Source organism: Calidris pugnax, unplaced genomic scaffold (genome assembly GCF_001431845.1).
Source record: "Calidris pugnax isolate Ruff unplaced genomic scaffold, ASM143184v1 scaffold103, whole genome shotgun sequence".
NCBI classification, from domain to species: Eukaryota; Metazoa; Chordata; class Aves; order Charadriiformes; family Scolopacidae; genus Calidris; species Calidris pugnax.
In genome coordinates this window covers 12,753,744-12,773,729 of record NW_015090990.1, presented here as the reverse complement: position 1 = coordinate 12,773,729, position 19,986 = coordinate 12,753,744, and the positions used below count along the sequence as shown (strand labels likewise).

Below are 19,986 nucleotides of genomic sequence, written 5' to 3'. Positions count from 1 at the left end.
AAATGCAGTGCAGTCTGTCCCTCTTTCTCAGAGAAGGCCATACCCTGGACTTGCTACAGGTGACAAAGGTGGATATTGGCATTTTCCACAGCTCAGCTGGTGCATGGGACCCTGCGTATGGGTCTCACACATCCCTGTGTTTCCTTCAATTCCCAAACCAAAACTTTCTAATGCCTCCAGACAGCAATGATCTTGCATAAAGAGAAATTGTTTTGGCTGATGTGACTAAAGCAAAAGTACTTTAAGCATTGTATATCCAGGGAACACAGGAGAGAATGTCTTTCTTCACTAGACCAAGAGTCATCTCTGCTCACTTTGTTTCTATCTACACTAATGTAAGTAACTCTAACAATACTGGTTAAAGGTGCCCTTAACTGAAAGGATTATTTCATATGAACATTTCTCTGCACGCTAGAAAAACCCATCGTACAACATACAGTCTTGTCTATATGAACGTATTATTTATTTTGTAGCTTTTAAATCAGTTTTATTTACAACAGGTCTCAGAGTACAGGTCACGCAGTAGTTAAGCTCTGGCAGTACTGATGTCAGGTCGCTAACACGTTTGCAAATTACATTTCTAAGTCATAGAAAAATGAAAGAAAGAAGAATTTAAAATAACCGGTTTATCTGTGGGTATAAGGATCACGAGACACATCTGCAGGCGGCTGTAGAGCCCAGCTGAGCTGAGGGTGCTCCCCGGGGAGCCGCCGGCAGGCCGAGCGCTGCGGTGTGGGGACACAAGCGGTGGCGGATGGTGGGACGCACACGCGGCTGCGCGGCTCCGTGACTCTCCGGGACGGGGCCCCAGGCAGCACCCCGCTCTTCAATGGCCCCACTCCTCTTCCCTTTCACTGACTCCCTCTTCTTCCTCTGGAAACGCTGACTCACTCTGACTCTTCAGGTGCTTAATCCCTGAAAATACAGAAGTTGTGTTTAAAGCTGTGCTAGCTCGCGTTGGACGTTTCTTCCCTCAAGGAAGAAAGAACCAAAAAAAAGAACTAATGGCAAGTTTTTAAATGCCCATACTGACTCCCTTTTTCACAAGCTTCTTAGTTCAAACAATACTACAGTGAATTTCCAAGAGAAATATTCTCTTCCTTGAATATAGACTCTTAGCAAATTTATCATATTTTATTGAAAAAAACTGCTGAAAGATGCCCGGTAGAACAGAACAGTATTTCCTTCTCTTTTTCCCTTGGTAATCCTTGATCAGATCAGTATTGCCCGTCTCAAGCAAGTTAAAAGTTTGCAAGACTCAGACAGTAGACGTGGGAATTACTGTATCAGAATTGGCCCTCTTTCTGAGACTGATCATCTGAAGGTTGTCACTCACATGGACCCAGTGTCTCATGGTGACAGCTTCCCACCTGCACCAGAGGTCTCCTCCAGCATGCGTCATGCAGAGCTGTCCTGATGCACAGAGAGCGTCACACCTGACAGAGAGGAGACTGCTGGTGCCAAAGCCATGACAAGATTGCATCATTTCTCCCGTGGAGAATGTATTCTGTTGACCTCCAAATACCACATGGAGCTGGATGAAAAGGGTAAATATCTACTACAGGATATTTGAAAGTTTAGTTTTGAGGACAGTTGTGAAGTCCCTGCTGCTGGCTGATTTCAGCCAGCAAGTCATGTAAGGTCTGTGAAAATTAATCAAATTGCAGTTATTTTCCCTGTCCCATATCCAGGGCAAGTAAGCAGGCCTCAATGAATGGGCCTAATCCCATTTTCTCAGCTCTGCTGTGGTGTGATGGAGGAATTCAAGCTAAAATAGGAGGCAAAATCAAGCTAAAAAGATGACAGAGAAGAGAGACCAGAGATGACGGGTTGTTATTTTCAAAAAAATCTAAACAGTAAATGAACAAGATTAGTTTCTGGGTCCCCTAGTTTTTGACACAGTTGTAGTGCATAGCTGTTAGTCAAAAATACATGATTTCAGCAAAACCTAAGACTGAATTAGGTTTTCTGGTGTCATTACTGCTGTAACAGTTTTGGTTTAATTACAGAGCATACATAGTTCTACTTACCATTTCTAATTGTCAGAAGGAAAAAGCTTCCCTAACACATCAGTTCCTCTGCTTGTTGAGGAGAACTTGTACTCCAGCCACTTTAGATAACCACAGCTGGATAATCAAACACCCCACTGTCATAGCACTTCTAGAGGCACAGTTTTCAACAAGGAGGCACACTTAAGGCATACGGAGCAGGATCCAGATTACCTCAAACTATGAGTAAGAGGAATTGATGGTGTATGTCCAAAAGTCATGGCCCCAGTGTCACTTAACCTGGAGGTTCTTATGTTTCACTGTTTACGTCCACACCACTCCAAAATATGGGATAGTTTTTTCCAAATACATCACTTGAAAAAAATTTCAACATAAGTTATTCCAGTCCAACAGAGTTACAAATAGCTGAAAACAGGATCTTACAATGGGTCGTACAACAAGAGTGCAGCCAGCTCCACTTCCAACAGGAGCCCATCACAGAGCAGTGATGGGCTTTGGGCTCCTCTCTTTTTTTTCCACACAAAAGACGGTACTTGGTTCCCTGGGAAACTGTTGTTCAGACGTAAAACAAGCAAATATATTAATGCTTCCAAGCCACAGTACTTGTAACTGTGCCCTGCAATAATCAAACCATTTCCAATTAACTAACTGTGATACATGAAGAAACACTGAGGGTGCTCAGCTACCACGAAGCTGGTCTCTTTAGCAACATTGTTTATTAAGACAAACACTTTTAATATGATTTCACCTAACTATAGATTAAGGGATATTGTTTCAAAATTACACTGGCTTTGTTGGGTAAATTTGTCTCTCTGTTGTTTACCTCTGGACTTACAGAGGCATTTCTTGCACATTCACAGTACCTAAGAGCTACTATTCTATACTTCAAACAGGATTTGCTAGGAGCCGGAATGCATCATTTTTTAGGGATTTTATCAAAGATGAAAAAGCTAAACTTTTGGACAGAAAAGAAGGCACATGATGTACGGTTAGTATGATGAAGCTTCATGGAATGGTATTTTTGGTAGGAGTAAGACTTTTGGCTATGTAGTTTAATTGCAATATTCAAGAGAAGAGGCCATTACCAGGGCTCTTGAGTGTCACTCCAGCAGCAGAGTCATTCAAGCTCTGTGTCCTGCCCTTTGTCAATATGAAGCAAATGATAAGCAGGTAGCGAGGTGGAGCTCTATCCACATAGATACCTTTTTCTAAGCAAGTTGGATCTACTCATACCCAATGTCTTTGTTTAGCAATACCTAAATTGTTTGCTGAAAGGTTACATTCTGGCTAGAGACAGAGTGAAAACTTATTACTCGGTCACTCCACCTGTTTTTACAGCTGCTACTAGGATAACATTAATTTATTAGAAAGGATATTTCCTTCTCATCTTTTCAATCTTCATACACAGTTCATGCCCTCAGCCTTCTCAAAGAGTAATCAAGAGACAACAGAACGCTGTTGCTTGGGGTTTGTTTCTATTGATTGGGGAAGCATGGTAGTAAAGATGAGCAACAAATATAAACTCTAACATTTTACTCATAGAAAAAAAAAAGAAGCCAAGATATGTGGGGAAATATATTGGGGATATTTTAAAAGATATAGTATGTACATATGGCAGATCCAAGTTAGAAACATTAAGTTATTGGTTCCACATAAACTACACAAGCTTCATAATATAACTTTCAAATATGGAGGACTGCAAATGCTAATCCAGAGAGCCAACCCTGTCTCTTCAACGTCCCTCATTCCAGGCAGTGAGTAACACCCTCACTCTCCTGAAGCACCATCCTGATGCTGTTTCATTCTGCTCCCTGCTCTGTCCCCAGCCCGGGATGCCCTGCCCTGCTGGAATCCACACCCCTGTCCCCTTGTGTGCGGAGGTGGTTCATGGGGTCCAAGTTGTCCCACCGACACTGCTGCCTGGGCCTTTGCTCTTCACCCAGGAGGGCTGACAGCGAAAACTGCCTGACAAGATCTCATACCCACAACGTGTTCGAACTCACTCTTATTCTGCTTCAAACTATCTGAACGCTGCCTCTTGTTGCCTTTTTCCTTCCCCCCTTCCCCCTCTCTCTCTCCCCACCTCACCCCCTCCCTTTTATGCTTCTAAAGCCATCAGGACAAGAATTGTTTTTCCTCAAAGGACTCATATTTCACTGCAGGTAATTCAATCCAATTAATGCTGATGAAGAAACCCTTAATGCCAAGCCATATTCAGCAGCAGTACACTAATACACTTTGAACTAGTAATTCTTTTTAGATGAAGTCACTGCCTCAAAGCATATCTCTAGATTACTTATAAATTATGAGTGCAAATGGGACAACTTTCTGGCATTTTTGCAGTCACATAATAACATCTATGCTGTTTAATCAACATCTGTCTTTTTGCTTCTCTCCATCTGACCAAAGCACTAGATTAGAAGGCTAAGCAGTGTCACAAGATATGAAATAACCAAGTGTTCCTGAATTAAATATCTCCTGGAAAAAAACATAAATTGATTCGAGTAATTAAGGCAGTTCCCCATCTCAAGTAATTAAGGCAGCTCCCCATCCTATTTAACACTTCTTCCTTCACCCCGCTTCACTGCCCAAGGAACGGTGTTGACATTTACCAAACTCAGGATTGAAGTCTGGTTGGCAATTTGAATTCCCTAAAGTTTGAAGGGTTATTTAGTTTTATGATTTGGAGCTGATCCTCTCTCTATCAAAAACACATTTCCAGACTTTCAGAAAGCAGTGAAAGGCAAAGCTTACCCACAGAAAGCAGTCTGATTTTCAGCGTTTCAGAACTCATCACTTTGAAATTATCAAGCAAAAAAACCTGGCCAAAGAGGATAATGGCCAAATAAAAATGTCTACTTTATGCCAATCCTAAAAGAAATATGTTCTGGTTCCCTCAGCAAAAATGAGAATATCAAAACAAAAATAACGTATTCATACCACTAAACGGGAAAAAGAACTTTTTTATGGAACATTTTGTTTTTAATTTAACAGTCAAATATGTTTTGACTTCTCTGAAACTCCTTCCTCATATTTTTTTTCCCAACTGAAATGGATTTTTGAATTAAAAAAAACCCAAAAGTAATGTCATGAAAAACAGTACCCACCACAGGTCTTTGCCTAAGTTGGAAGCAGTGAGTGGCAGCTGTGAAGGCGATGGAGCCCGGAAGGTCTGGCAGGTCTTCAGGAGCAGCTTCCTCCAAGCACAGGACTGGCCCATACCAATACAAGACAACAAGTAGCTTTATCAGAAGACTATCTTGGCTAAGAAGGGACCCCATGACTGAACTCCAATGCCAAAAACGTGATGCGTACAGTCGATGAAAGTCAAGACAAGGTAAAAATAAGGAATATAGAGAAAAAATATAGACCCACAATACAAGAATGGTGTTAGGAAAGCTCAAGCTCAGCTTGAGTTAAAACTAGCAAAAGGTGTCAAGGGCTACAGGAAGAGTTTCTTCTCCTACCGTCACAGTAAAAGAAAAACAAGGAAAATGTGGGCCTGTAGCTGAGTGAAGTGAGCAATCTAGACATAGACAAATTGAGGAGCTCAATACCTTTTTTGCCTTGGTCTGGAATGAGAAGGTCTTCCAGGCTTTTGTGCCCACAGAGAAGGTCCAAGGAGGAGAGGAAAGGTTGAGTCAGTGATTTTTTGAGAAATCTTGACCCACAGAAGTCCATGGGGCTGGGCCACATGAGTGCACAGAGGGACCAGCTGGCATCAGTGTGAGGCTATTTTCCTTCATCTTTGAAGGAGAGGTCCTCATTTGGTCTGAAGCTCATCACCTGTGAGGAGAGGCTGAGAGGCCTGGGCTTGCTTAGCCAGAAGGGGCAACTTTGGGGCACCAGAGGCCTGCCTGTACTTATGGGGAGCTTACCCAGAAGATGGAGATGTCTGATCATGATTTGGAAGAGACTATATTCTGACTGGATATAAGGAAGAAATTTCACTGAGCATATGTAATCACCGGTGTGGTTTCCCAGAGATTCTGTAAAGTTTCTCTCCTAGGGGGTTTTCAGTACTAGACTAGACAAAGCCTCGAGCAATCTGGTTAAATTTGATGTTGATTCTGCTTTGTACATCAGGTTGGACTGTGTGCTTTCCCAAGGTCCCTTGCAACCTAAGTGACTATATGACTTTATGAAATCAAAACTCGGCAAATCCATCTTACAGTTTATGAAAGTATGTTAACATTAACTGTGTGACTGAAGGCTACATTTTGACCCAGGTGGGAGCTTCACACACCCCCTTTCCCTGGAACAGAGATGAAGCTTCTAGTTGCAGCAGTCAGACTGATCTCGGGAACAAGACTTCTTTTCACTCCTTAAAAGTATGGAGCCAGAGAAAATCAGCATTTCTGTACTGTTTTTGTGAAACATACAAACTCATAACTAGGTTTTCTGGCCCATTGTGTCTACATATACATATATGTGACCTATATATATGTTTGCATTTGCTCCCAAATACAAGGGATGAAAACAACGGGATTAAGGAACCAAGTGCTACTGCATTTGCAGATACAAGGAACATGGGATATCTCTTGCATGTGACAGATATATTTACAGACAAAATCTCACTTAGAAATTACATCCCAGCTGTGGCCCAGTGCATGGAAATATCAAAGAAAAGAATTTCATTTCCTGAGAGGGAGGCATAGGGCCACCCTGCCCAGCCCAGGGCACACTTCCCTATCAGGGAGCTCCCCGCTGCGAAACACAACAAAGGTTTTCCTGCTTCTACCACCTCCAGCAGAAGCTGAGGACTGTCAGAGCCCACAGGAGCAGCTGCCTGGCAGAAAACCTCCTTCCACAGGAGCGGAGCAATTATTAAACATTTTTCCTCTCTGTGACTTCCATCAGTTCAACAGAATACAGCTTAACTAGCCTCCATTCTCAGCATTTCCTGCTTCATAAAAGTTTAGCAAAAGCAGGTTTAGTCATCTTCAAATGTTTATTGTCAGGTGCTCAGCTATACTGCCAAATTTATTTAGAAGCAAGAAATATATGTCTTCTCTTCCCTTTGTCCCATTTGATGACAGTATCAGAAACAGCTGTCATTACTGACCATGGAAAAACTCAAACCTTAACACCTGCACTGGTACTAAACACACACATCTCAGGTATTTTGACCTTCTTGATCAAAAATTCATTTGTTGGCCAGAAAAATAATTATTTTCTACTATTTTTTTTTGTTTATTTGTTTTAAATAGCTGAAATACAGAAGGGTATACACTCCATACAAAGGAAGGCCAGTAAAGAAAATTCTGTAGTTTCCCAAATGTCTATTTCGAGCTTTCTTTTGTTTCCTTCTTGTGTAAATGACCTGCTATCTACCTCCTTCATCTGTACAATCAGTTCCTGAAACTTTTAATCCATTTTTACTTAATTGGTTGGTTTAGATAACTCTGCTTGCATACAAGTTAGAGTTCAGTGCATAAGCTTTTGTAAGCAATCCCTCAAAAAACATTAACCCCCTCTTTAACCCTACTTGCCTCCTCAGCTGCTGCCCAATGCTTCCTTCTACTATCCAGCTTGCCAAAATTGACGGTCATCTTCTACACCTTACCATTTTTGTTTTCTTTTTTTTTTCCCTCTCTCACTACATCCTCCACTTCCTTTGATCAAGTTGCCCTTGAACTCAGCCTGAAAGTTTTCTGGCAAAAGTCCTTGTGATCTCTGTCTTCATCTTTTTCACCTTGTTGATATCTTTGTCTGTGATACTTTTTGTCCCAGTACTTCTTCCACTGTTTGTAACACTTTTTCTATTGCCAAGCTCTGCAGGATCTTTTCTCCTTGCTCCAGCCTCTGAGAATGGGTGGCAGAGGCTGCAAGTTTTCTTCTACTCTTACTGTATTCCCTACCTTTGACAGTTTACTTCTCAAATACAGAGACTTATAAAGGCTCTATGGAGAGAGTTTGTTCCTTCCGGCCAAATTAAAATTCTAGAGAGCACCTTTGGCAGAAACTTGCAGAAGTCTAAGACATCATTTCAAAGTGGTCAAAATCAAGCTCTTGATCTGCAGTTCTTTCCAAAATTATTTGTTCATTGACTATAGACAACACATAATTTTTTTTCCTGACATTCAGGCTCACACATTTCTGTTCTCCACTCTTCTCTACAACACCATATCCAATTTTCATCCAAGTCTTGCAAGTCTTTCTTGCTTAATATGTCCAATATGGTATGCACCATTTATCCAGTGAAAACAGTTGCGGAAACTCTCCTTATCCTGGGGTCTTCACTACTACCACTTCTCCTTCTCTAGGCTTTATAAATGTACCTGTACTCCTGCATTAAATGTTTGAACAAGATTTAATGCAGCATAGTCCTAATCCCTGGTGTGGGTTCCTGGGTGCTATACTAATATGACAAGAATGGTGGCATACAGTGATCAGTGGGGGATTACTGAGTATGAACCAAGAGCTAGACCATGACTGGTATTTGTATGCAAACAGAACGAGTTTTACATACCTTGCTTTGTGTTTCTTCATTCCCACCTACAGGAACGGCTTCAGCCTGCCAACCTGGCAGCAATTATTTAATCTGCTGATGCTCATGTTCATAAATCACATCAGATCACATGTGGCAGGAGGTTAGCCTGGCTCCCAAGCAGACCCAGCACAAGAGCAGCAGCCCAGCCTTGCTGAGGGCGGCAGCCCTGGCACTCTTGCCTCCTTGGGTGTCCCAAAGCAGCCACTTTCTTGGGTGGTCCCTGAGCCATGAGTGGTCCACAGAACATCAAAAAGTAATCTGTGAAGTGACAGCAATAAAACATGCGAACCCTGACCTTGAGAATTCACATGTGTGTGAGTAAGCAAACAGAAAAAAATAGAGAAGACAAATCAAAAGTAAATGGACATGGAAAATTTTGCTTTGTAGATATGGGCAACTCTAAACAAGTCTGCTTGATGCAGCCTTTGAAAGCTTCCTAAAAGTTAGATTGTTCTTTGTTGAGAAAGACTGAAAAATGCTTCTCTGTGGAACTATGTTAAAGGACTCTTTAACAGTACTCATGCTGTAAACTTTTGTTAACCAAGGTTTCACAGAGAAGTAAAACTAATCACTTGAAGCTTGGTAACCAACAGGCAAAGCTCTGCCTTTACTCCTGTGGTTAATGAGTTTGAACACAACCAGGACATTAATTATTAAACAGATCTTGGTTCCACTCCTCCAGAAGTTAATAAGGCTTTCCCTTATTGTTTTCAAAGAAAGAAGGGTCATATTTTGTTATTGATTTTAATTCCCAGTTATAAAGAATAAATAACTTCAAACAGCTACTGCTTATTTACAGTGAATGTATGTAAAATACTATAAATTAATGTTGTATGTGGCTTTAAAGTTTGAGGTATGAGATAAACAAAGTGACACATAAAATTGGCACACTAGGTTTCCTCAAGCTCCTGTTTAGATTATCCAAGGAAAAGCAAAGTCAGGGTGTCACTCTGTCTTCTACAGCTGATGGAGTCTTCAAAGGCCAGCACCCATGGTGGGCCTTCAATGTTTAGAACAAAAAGTTTTTGAACCACTGGTGTGGCAGCTTAAAATATGTTGACATTTTAGCAAGCTATAAATCAGCAACAAAACTTGTGTGCTACATTATACCTAACTGTTATACCTAACAGCAGACTGAGGAGGAGAAAAAAATTCTCACATGTCTGTTATGATTATGAGGCCAAGATATTATTCAGTCATGCAATTTCACCGACTCTTTTTTCCCCTCTAATGTGTATCTCTTTCAAAAGGCTGATGGCTAAATCAAAACAAATGATCTGAAGCACTGGCAAATATGACGAGTTTTTGAAGGTCACATATCTGATCTGGAGCAGATCAGATTGTCAGCATAACCAGCAGGTCACTGTGGCCTCTTAAATGTTTGTGAATGATCATTCAGGTACCAAGCAACAAGGATTGACGAATTTTCTAAATATCTAAAGGTTGTTACTAACTCTTCTCTTAGCTCCAAGCATACAATACTCAGTCCTCATGGTGAACCTTTTAAATGACAAATCTGGGGGCTCGTGCTACTTTCTCCACAGTCAAAAGACTCGATATCAAACTATGACAATGAAGACTGTATGAGAGCAGAAAAAATCATGTTGCAAATGTCTGGCTGCTTTCCGTTTTGCTCTCTCACACAGCACTTTTCACTCCATTTTTCCCTCTCAGAAGTCACTTGAAGCAGCACTGGCTCCATCAGACTGATGTGAAGGAACTCCTTCAGCACAGAAAGGCTTTTGTCGGTCCTCCACAAGCTGGCCAGAACATGCACCGGAGACAGAGGTCAGCTTCGCTGTGGCTGAAGGCACTGCATCTCCCACTTACAGTAGCCAAAAGAGTAAACAGAGAGGCTTTTGTCACCCCAGGCAACTTCTGCTAGTATGTAAACATCTCATTTTCCTGGTTCCTTCCTTCTCTTGCTAGCTCTCAGACTGCAGAAGTCAGCCAGTCTTCAGAGTTCAAATGAACAGCAGAAGTCCCTGCAGTCAGCTAAGTGGATGTTTCAGTCTGTAACAATGTCAGCCCAATGCTAATTACCCTTTAGAAAGCCAGAAAACATTTCTTAGCTGACTCTGTGGAGGATGGCTCTTGGTCAAATACCTCAACAACAACTTGAGCAGAAAAACATGCAGAGATGACTTCCATATTGGTAATGAAGCCAGACGGTACTGCAAGGCTCTCCTCCTGCATGGCTCCATGTGCTGGTCTGGCTGGGCAGCTGGAGGCTGCAACCAGGACAGGATTAAAGTTTTCCAGCTGACATTTTTCATCCCAATTTTTCATAGTTCAGACCTAGGCTTAGAGCTGTCGATAAGTGTGCTTGAATTTAACCAATGCAGGCAGATCTTCAAAGGTGCTGTGCTCTGACGGGTCTTGGGAAGCTTGTGAGAAGGTCAGAATCGCTCACAGGAATCAGCTGTCTGGATGCCAAGTTTTACTGGGCAATGCGTTTGCTTACTGGAATTGCTAAACCCTCACTTTTAACACCAGTACCCCTTGCAGCCAGGCGGCTGTCTGTCTTAGAGTAGATCAAAATCACAGGACTGGCAGAATTATTCCCTTATGTCAAAGTATTACAGTAATTCCATCAAATAAAGGGCCACGTTTTCAAACCTGAATCAGCTGCTCTGCAATAACAGAAGCCAATAGCTCTGCTACTGTCACAAAATATGTATTGAAACTCACTGGCCTTAAAAGTTTACCAGTAGCCTTTTCTAAGTGTGGCTTCTTTAAAGTAAAACATCTTACATTTTCCCAGGCAACTCCTGTCTTTCTTATAATACACCATGTGCTGCTCCAGCCTAGTTTATATTTCCAGTTTGAGACACTCAGTAGGCCAACTACCTTAAAATAAGCCATGAAGGAAAAAGCAGGAAACAGGTTTTACAACAACATCAGTCAAGACTTGGGAAAGCTGATGCTCAAGACAATATGACACTGTGCTCAATATTTTGACTGCAGCATATAAGTCTGTTTGGAGGAAGGGGCAAGACAAGTATGAGTTTTATAGTCTGCTCTGTACAGAATACAACAAAGTTATGGTCCTACCTGCTGTAAGTAAAGGGAGGGAGCAGTTAAGGACAATTAGATAAATCTTAATTTTCATAAGAACTCTTAACTTCTGTATTCTAAAATATATATGGACATTCAACATGAATTATTGATGAAGTATAAAATTAAGTTGAAGAGTAAGCTTTATGCCAGAGATACAATTATATTCTTAGTCTTATAATCAATGAACATTTACAAAAGTGATCCTTTTCTTGTGTCTAGGAACAAATGCTTTGTTCACAGGTACTGTTCTTTTCGCTGAGGATACAAAAAAAAAGCAGTTCTGCTCCCAATATATTAATATAATAAATGGTGATTTATATATGAGAAAGCAAATTGAGTCTCATACCAATTTAATTTCCCTGATTTGTGCCTGCCAATAGTGGTAACCAAGAATATTTTCTCCTTTTAATTTTTTCCTTCATCAGGAAAACATAGTGGTAACCAAGAATATTTTCTCCTTTTCTTCCTTCATCAGGAAAATCTCTGACCTGCTCTCCTGGTCACTTCTCTTGCTACAGCACAGTTATTCAAGCTTTTATCTGTTCTAATGAAAACTGGAAAGGCATTCTTCTCCAAAATTGCTGTTGAGGATGCACAAACCAGTCCTCAGAGCAAATACAGAGGAATTTCTAAGGGATTTTAGTTCAGCAATTAATTCTCGGGGAAAATGCTGTATTAAAGAACCCGAACTGAAGGAGCCTGAGCTGTTTGGCTGTTAGGCAGGCTGAGACTCGCATCCAGTTGGGATGTGAGGCAATTATGGTTTCCATGGTATGGAAAAGTACGCTGTGACAGAACAGTAGCATGGCTTTTTGTTTTTCATACCATGTACTTTAACTTCAAATTAAATTGCTTCCATTTGAATGGCGATTTACATTAGGGTTAAAAAAAAAAAAAAAAAAAATTGTTGCCTGGCAGAGATCTATTTATGGTGGGGACAGATGAAGCAGGATACCTCTGCTGAAAAATCTGCAAGGAAGATAGCCTGTGGCACTGGTCGTGCCTCAGACGCTGGGGAGGGCTGCAAGAGCCGGCCCAGAGCAGGGCAAAACCACAGCACGCTCTGCCCTGGCAGCACATGAGATAGAAACAACGTGAAAAAGGAAACTTCTGCTTAACTACAAACTTCTGAGCAATAAGAAAAAAGTGCAGCATTTTAACCTATCCTTTGCTTATAGTAGTTTTCTCCCAAATAAAAAGAAATATGTGATACAAGCTTCAATTAGTCAAGCAGAGGAATGCAAGCTTATGCAGCAAAATAACATTTCAATGTGTGGCAGAACCACTGATAACAACGACAACCACCTTTTCACTCTCCAGATCAACCCTTTCTGTGAAGATGATTTTGTAGATTTCCTCTAAAAAAAAAAACAGAAGAGCCTAAGTCCATTTCCCTTGTGAAAACAAATATATGTATCACCATGTGTTTGTGTTTGGTTGGGTTCCTGGATGGCAAGGAAGGATTTTTTTAATCCCAGGGCCATTTATAGATGTAAACTTTAATAATGTGAATAGGATTCTCATCCTGATCAGCTCTGTTTGTACTGCTCAGACAAGCAATATAGCTGCAGTTCACACCCCTTCGGGCAGGTAAGGTTTACTCAGAAAGTTTCTCTGCAAAACCTAACTAATTTGTGTAGGAAGAAATGTTTTTATGTATAGAATTCTGTTAATGATAAAAGGCAAACTTAAAAAAGTAGCGTATAAATAATAAGGGGACATAGGTACTTCTGCAGTATTGAACACCATGGCAGACAAGGAGATAAGGGACATATAAGACTACATCCAGATTCAATGCTCCAGGTACCTGTAACTGGGTTATCATACAAGGACCAGCAGTTAAATTTAGGCCCTGTCACAGGTTAGATGTAGACAGAATCTGGGGTCAGATTTCACCAAGATTTTAAATATGGCCCCGTTTGCTAGAGCTGGAAATGCTCATCCTTAGTTACATGGGGCCAGTGCCACCACAGTCTCACTTAGTTTTGGCCATGTTGCGTGGCAAATGTTTTTGCCTGATGCAGAATTCTTTGTTAAACACCAAGGAGGTTTTGTTTTGGTTTTAAGTGCAAAAATAGGGGATTCTCCTCCTTATTGTAATAATGATAAATTTTGTAGAAACGTAACATGGTCAAATCCTTGCTTTACCTCTGCTTCCTAGGGCTGTTATGTCCCTTGTTTCCCGCTCACTGCTGTGGCTACATAAAAATTGTCCCTGTGGGATGTCCAAGGTCAGCCTGGGTTTGTAGCTAAGCACAGTTGCCCACCAACCTTTAGGTACCAAAAGAATGAAGGCAATTACCTGTGATTCCTCATACAGTCAGTAGAGAAAGAGAGACTTCCAGGACTTGGCTCTTCACTTGGCAGCCTATAACAAGCCCAGGATAACTCCATGCCTGACTTGATTTAAGCAGGATGGATTCAGGCCAGAGAATTTATAAAAATGACAGCAGCAGACTTCAACAGTCTTCTTCAACAGCACTTGCTTGGAGCCTTACAATTTTTGTTTGCTTGTGATTAGAAAAACCCTGAAATTTCATTATTTCCTTTATGAGAAAAAAAAAATTAAAAAAACCATTTCACCAGAACATTTAGTATTAGCAGTACTGAAACATTGACTTTTGCCTAGTTTGTTAAACATAAAAATCTAGACATGCCATAGGAAAATTAATTTGTTCAAAACACAAAGGAAATTAGATTTTTGCATTCAAAACCTTACTGAAAATGCTTTATGAAACGTTTTCATCTCTACAACTTCACGAGCCATTTCCGAGCAGCTGTGTTTCAGTTTTCTTTAAGCATTCTTATTCAACTTCAACATTAATGGATGGCATTATCCAGCTGCTCCCTTTTTCCTGGACAACTGCACTGTAGCTTGACTTTTTTGTATTTTGGCCGACAGAGGTATTTTTCTCTAGTGAAACCTAAATAGATGACAAAAAACTTACTGCCTCATCCCGAGAGGAGAGAATCCTTCACGGAGGAGGGGAGGCAGAAGCCTGAGTACATGGTGGGGTGAATGAAGTTCTGCACGTAACGCCTGAGCAGCTTTGCTGTTTCACAGCATCTCCTGTTTCACCTCAAGGTCTGGCATGGTACCCTAAGCATCCTCTTCAGTTTATATTCTGGATCCATATTTTTTGCTTTTATTATTCTTTTTGTGGCTGTTGATTCTTTCTGTGGTCTGGGGCAAATACAGGACAAGATTTGTTAGCGGCAGATTTAAGTCTCTTGCTGAACACTCTGTGCAGCTTGAGATTTTTAGGGTATGGACAAAAAGCTCTCCAGTGAGTTATAGTTATTGAAATGAAGACAAGAGCAAAATCTTTGCTGGTCAGTCAAAAATCCAAGGTGGTGTTTCTCTGTCACACTTCCATGTGCTGTGCCGCTTTCACTTTTAATTAATCCAGTCTGTTTGCTTTCTGTCAGAAGTTTATAAGCTTCTCTGTTAATTTGCTGATGAATCCCCTACTGAGTTATAATTATAATCTTCATTGTGATCCTTCTTATGATGACAAAGGAGGTAGGATTCTGGCATCAGCATAACCTGACATCAGTGATATTATAAATGTTGGAATGAGCTCTTCTTTTAAGTATTTTATAAACACCTTCAAAATTACAAAAACATTGTGATGATTAAACAAGTGACTGATAGGTCAGTGTTTACATCAAATTACTCCCATCACAGTCACTTCATGGGTGGCATATGAATAGCAGACACCTACCATTATTTTTTTTTATATTACAGGTACTGTCGCTGTAGTCCTTACATCCAAGCAGGAATCTGTCAGGAAGAACGAGCCTCTTCAGTTTTCCCCACCTCAGTGCCTGTGAGCTGCTGAGGTCCTCTCAAGCAGCTGGGATCCATTGCAGAAGAATAAAGCTGCAGATGGCTAGAGTCCTTCCCCTCTCTCTCTGCAGCAGGCATTTGATGCTAACCAAAGCAAAGCCTATGATACCAGTTACCAGTTAAGTCAGATTAATTGGAGCACCGGAATATTTCTGGAAGATCAGAGCCAGCCTCTCTTCTGCTTTCATTAATACCCCCCAGTGCTGGAGAGGTTTTTGTCCTGTTAAGAGCTAAATTATTTGGGGCTTGCAGCCTGCCTTAGTGCTGATCTTTGATTCTGAGACATTTTCCTAGGACACAGACAAACTGACATTTAGAGAATGCTCTTACAGAGGCAGGGAATGTGCTGCCTCAAAGTAAGATGTCATCCATCAGACTGAAAAGTGAAAATCTGGCATGGGCAGCCACAGCTTATCACTACCATGTTATGACTACTTACATTACACGTAAGTAAAGCAGCAATTGAATCACAGAATTGCTGAGGCTGGAAGGTACCTCCATGGGTTGTCTAGTACAAATCGCTGCTCAATGCAGGGTCAACTGGAGCAGGTTGACCAGTACTTTATTCAGAATATCTCCAAGGATGGAGACTCTACAAGCTCTCTAGGCAATTTTTTCCACTGTTTGACTGCTCTCACAGTAAAAAACACAAGTTTTTTCTTATATTTAAGATGAAATTTCTGTATTTCTATTTATGTCCATTTATTCTTGTCATCTCTTTACATACAGGCTCCTTATTTTCTGGCACAGAGAAGTGTAGCCAAGGGAACTGTGCCTATCACTACAGTTTTATAAGATGTAACTGTATTTAAACATAAAATTGCATCTCTAGTCTGGAAGTAGCTGCGCAGAAGAGGCAGTGTGATGGCAGATAGATTTCCTTAATTTTCAGTGCCATTCACATTGTTCAACATAGACTTTTCCAAAGAATCCATGCTTTCTAACACCTAAATGCCTGCTGGCCCCTGAGAACCCAAGGCTTGTCAGCTGCAGCTAAAAAATGCACTAACGAGAGCCAGGAGGCAGCTCTGGGCACTGACCTACTCTGGCTGTGCTGACCGATCCTTTGCCAGGTCCCCAGTTTGGCATGTGCCAATTAGCTCTTGTTCAGAAAATTCCCAGCCTGGTTTAGGGAGTGGCATGGGCCATAGATTGTTTCCACTGGATATTTTGAGTGACCCCCACGGTTTGGGACCATAAAAGGGTCTGCAGCATGGATGTGAGCTGTGTGGAGCCAGCTGGCCTCAGGAGAGAAACAAGCCCTTGTGCAGGTGTAAGGTGTAGGACCTTACACTGCTGAGCATTTTGCAATTTGACTGTCTACCTCGTTCTCCTACCAAATACACGCTTAGGACAGGAGAATCTTTTCTAGTTCCTTTTTCTCATGTAACAGGTTTGTAGGTTTTAAATGTGCTCAAAAGTGTTGGTGTTGACCTTGTGCCCAGCTAAGGCTCTTCAAACTCAGCTGATACACCCAGCATGATCTCTCATCATTTCTACCTACTTAACTTCACCATCACGTCTGAGACTATGCAAATATTTTTGTGTGCTGAAATCTTCTCAGGCACACCAGGCTGCTCTGAAGGAGCAGAGATAGCACAGCTCCCTGTAAGTTGGCGCAGCCGCTTGTGGGGGCTGAGATTTGATATCGAAACCAGAGAATAAACACCACGAGGTCCTGCAGCACAAAGCAACCTCTAAACAGAGACCCCAAGCTCACGTGTGGTCCTAACCAACCTGAAACTGAGGTGGAAGACCAGCCTGGGCAGCAAGGTGGCCTTCTCCACTGCCAGGCAGGCAGCCGGGCAGAGGGCTGGGAGCACAGGGGGAACATGGAGCTTGGCCCCATGGAGCTGGGCTGCCTGAGCGACAAACCAGCAGTGAACTAGCAAACCAGCAGTGTCCTGCAAATCAGCAGGACATCTGGGTGCTCTTTCCAGCAGGAGTCCCGGCTGGCCCCACATCTGGGAAAACAAATGACCCTTTCCATCACAGCACCAAACCAGAAACATCTGTTGGAAAAAGGTTCTCCAAAACTGCCCAACCACAGTGACTACAACAAGCAACAGAGAACAGCGTCACTCTCCTGCAAGGGACAATTTGTAAAGGTATAAATCCCTTGAATCAAGGGAGACAAAGCAAAACATGGTGATTTATGGTATTTTTCACAATAATATACGTGGGTTTTCCCATCTCTAAAAGAAATGCAAAACAATTTATTACTTTAGTACTGAATGCAAAATAATTTTAGTACAATCATGCTTATGCACAAGCAGGGTGCTTCTCTATCTGGAAATGGGCAAATGCAGCAAACCAGAAGTCCTAGTTTAGATACCAGCAGGGATCTGGGACAATGCCTCTGCACTGATCTTTTAGGAGAGGAGAAAAGAGAAAACAAAGACAGTAAAAGGTTTACTGTGACATCTTCAGTAATAGCTTAAATTTTAAATCTTTTCATTTTAACTCATTAAGCTTACTCACAACTGAAACCCCGCAAAATTCTTATATTTAAGCTTTTTTGGTCGCTAGCAAACTAAAACCTGATATTAAGAAATCAGTTATTCAACATAAAGTGCAGTCACCTCAAACTATTTGCATTACAGTAGATAGAACTGGGCTTGCTTTGCGGTTGCCATGGGCAGCAAAACATCAGGGGCAGAATCTTTAGTGGCTCTTTATTGTGTGAGTGACTTAAGCTTGTGAGAAACCTACCTCTTCTGGTTTGCCTAAGGCACCAGAATACCCCAGAGCCAGCATCCCGTACAACCAGAATGTAATTACACCGTGGAAGCACACTATCTGGCACTCACATTTACAGTCAGAGCCTGAAAAAAAAAGTATTCTCTCAATTTTCCTGGAAAGCACAAGCAAGAATATTAGTATACTCAATTTCATTGTGGAAAATACAGACAAAATAAAGAAAAGGTAGATGCTGCTCTGAAGGCCTAGACTCATTCATATCAGAGTCATAGATTCTGTAAAAATGAATTTTAACACTATTCTTGCTTTTGATCTTGCAAAGAGTGTGAAGAAAAGTCAGTCTCTAGCCACTCCAGGGAGCTGGGTAAAACTGGTGGCACGCAGCTGAAATGTAGTAATAACCTCACAGATTTTAGATGGAAATTATAAATTGCGGTCAGAATTTAATATAATTGCACTCCTTCTCTTATAAACTTTCTTCCCTATTTTGAAAAATTTTCAACGTGCTTCTTCAGACAGAAGCATTTAGTAATTCACTGTAACTAGTGGGAAGGAGCTGCAGCTGTGTGTCACCAGGGGGAGCCTGCACGCTAAAAATCCCCTTGACTTATTTAAATAACTCTGCTACCTTGGGCATTGCGAGGAGATCCAGAGCTGAATTTATACAATTTCTCCTCATTCCTGAAAGAAAAGAAAAAGGCCTGCTGCCTTCCTTTGCCTTTGGGGGGGACAGCTAGCCTGTGGGTACTCCATTCCTGTGGGATACAGGCAGCTGCTTGCTCTGCCTCCTGAGTCATTCAGCCCCGCTCTCCAGCGGTGTTCTCACTGCCACCAGCTCCTCTCCGGTCAACTGGCCTCATCTTCCTTGAGTGTAAGGTCTCAAACTAGACATAGTCCCAGCTAAGCATGGGTTTCCTATGCCTTACTAGCCACTCACCGTGTACAGGTGTAACCCTGGTGTGTCCTGTGTCCCTGTCACCTGGAAAGATGCTGTTGCACGGAGCAGCCCACCAACCTTCGCTGTTTCCAGGGTTTACCAGACAAATGTTTACATGCACTTCTTCCTGGGTGTGCAATGTACTCAGTTAATGCGCACCTTGAGCTGTGAGAATCAGAGCAAACATTTTAGGTTTCTTTTCCTGCTTCTAAGTGTTCATTAGATCACTCAATTCTTTTCAGTGTATTCTTAAAATTAGTTATTCTGTAGATTGCTCAGAGCCTACTGATAACCTCCTCTGGCTATAAAAGACCCATGGAATAACATTGGTTCACAGGTTGGGTGAGCATTGAAAAACTGAAAAATCCTCCCACTCTTTCCAGAAAAAATAGCAGCTATACCCGATGAGAACTTTTTAAACAACATCCTTCTGGCCCGTGCAGCTCACAGGAAAATGAATCCCTTTTCAGATCCATATGCTTGCTGCAGTATTTCCTGTGTTTTTCTGGTCACATTCACACACATAATTCATGCAAGTGTTCAGTCCTAGCTGTGGGCCTGAAAGGATGTGGTTGAAATCTTCAGGCTGCTCATGTTCTTGTCTCCATGCCAAAGCTTTGGTGGATGGTTTTGGGAACTCTGTGTTCCTGCTAAACTGGGCAATGTCGCATCCCAAGGGGTGAGGGAAGGGAGAAATTATGGAGGGGAGGAGAACCACATGGCCTTCTTTAGAAAATTTTTGCTTTTCAATAAATTCAGACTAATAGGCCTTCACTTCAATAGAAAAAAAAATGGAATCATAAAAAAAACAAATAGCATCCCCACCACAAGAAACCCAACACAGATGGTCCCTGAGAATCAGAGGCAAGGTTTCTCTTAGCCTAACCACATAAATAAGGACCACATTGTTCAGAGACAGATATCACAAAGCTAACAT

General features: G+C 41.6%; 1 protein-coding gene across 1 annotated transcript in view; it reads right to left on the bottom strand.

Annotated features, from left to right (window-relative positions):
* Window positions 1-478: 478 nt before the first annotated feature.
* PPP1R1C (protein phosphatase 1 regulatory inhibitor subunit 1C) overlaps window positions 479-19,986 on the bottom strand; it is a 51,953-nt gene continuing 32,445 nt past the window's right edge. Inside the window, 1 exon segment of the mRNA XM_014954230.1 lies at window positions 479-915. Within this exon segment, the coding sequence (XP_014809716.1) occupies window positions 827-915 (89 nt within the window). The 3' untranslated portion in view covers window positions 479-826.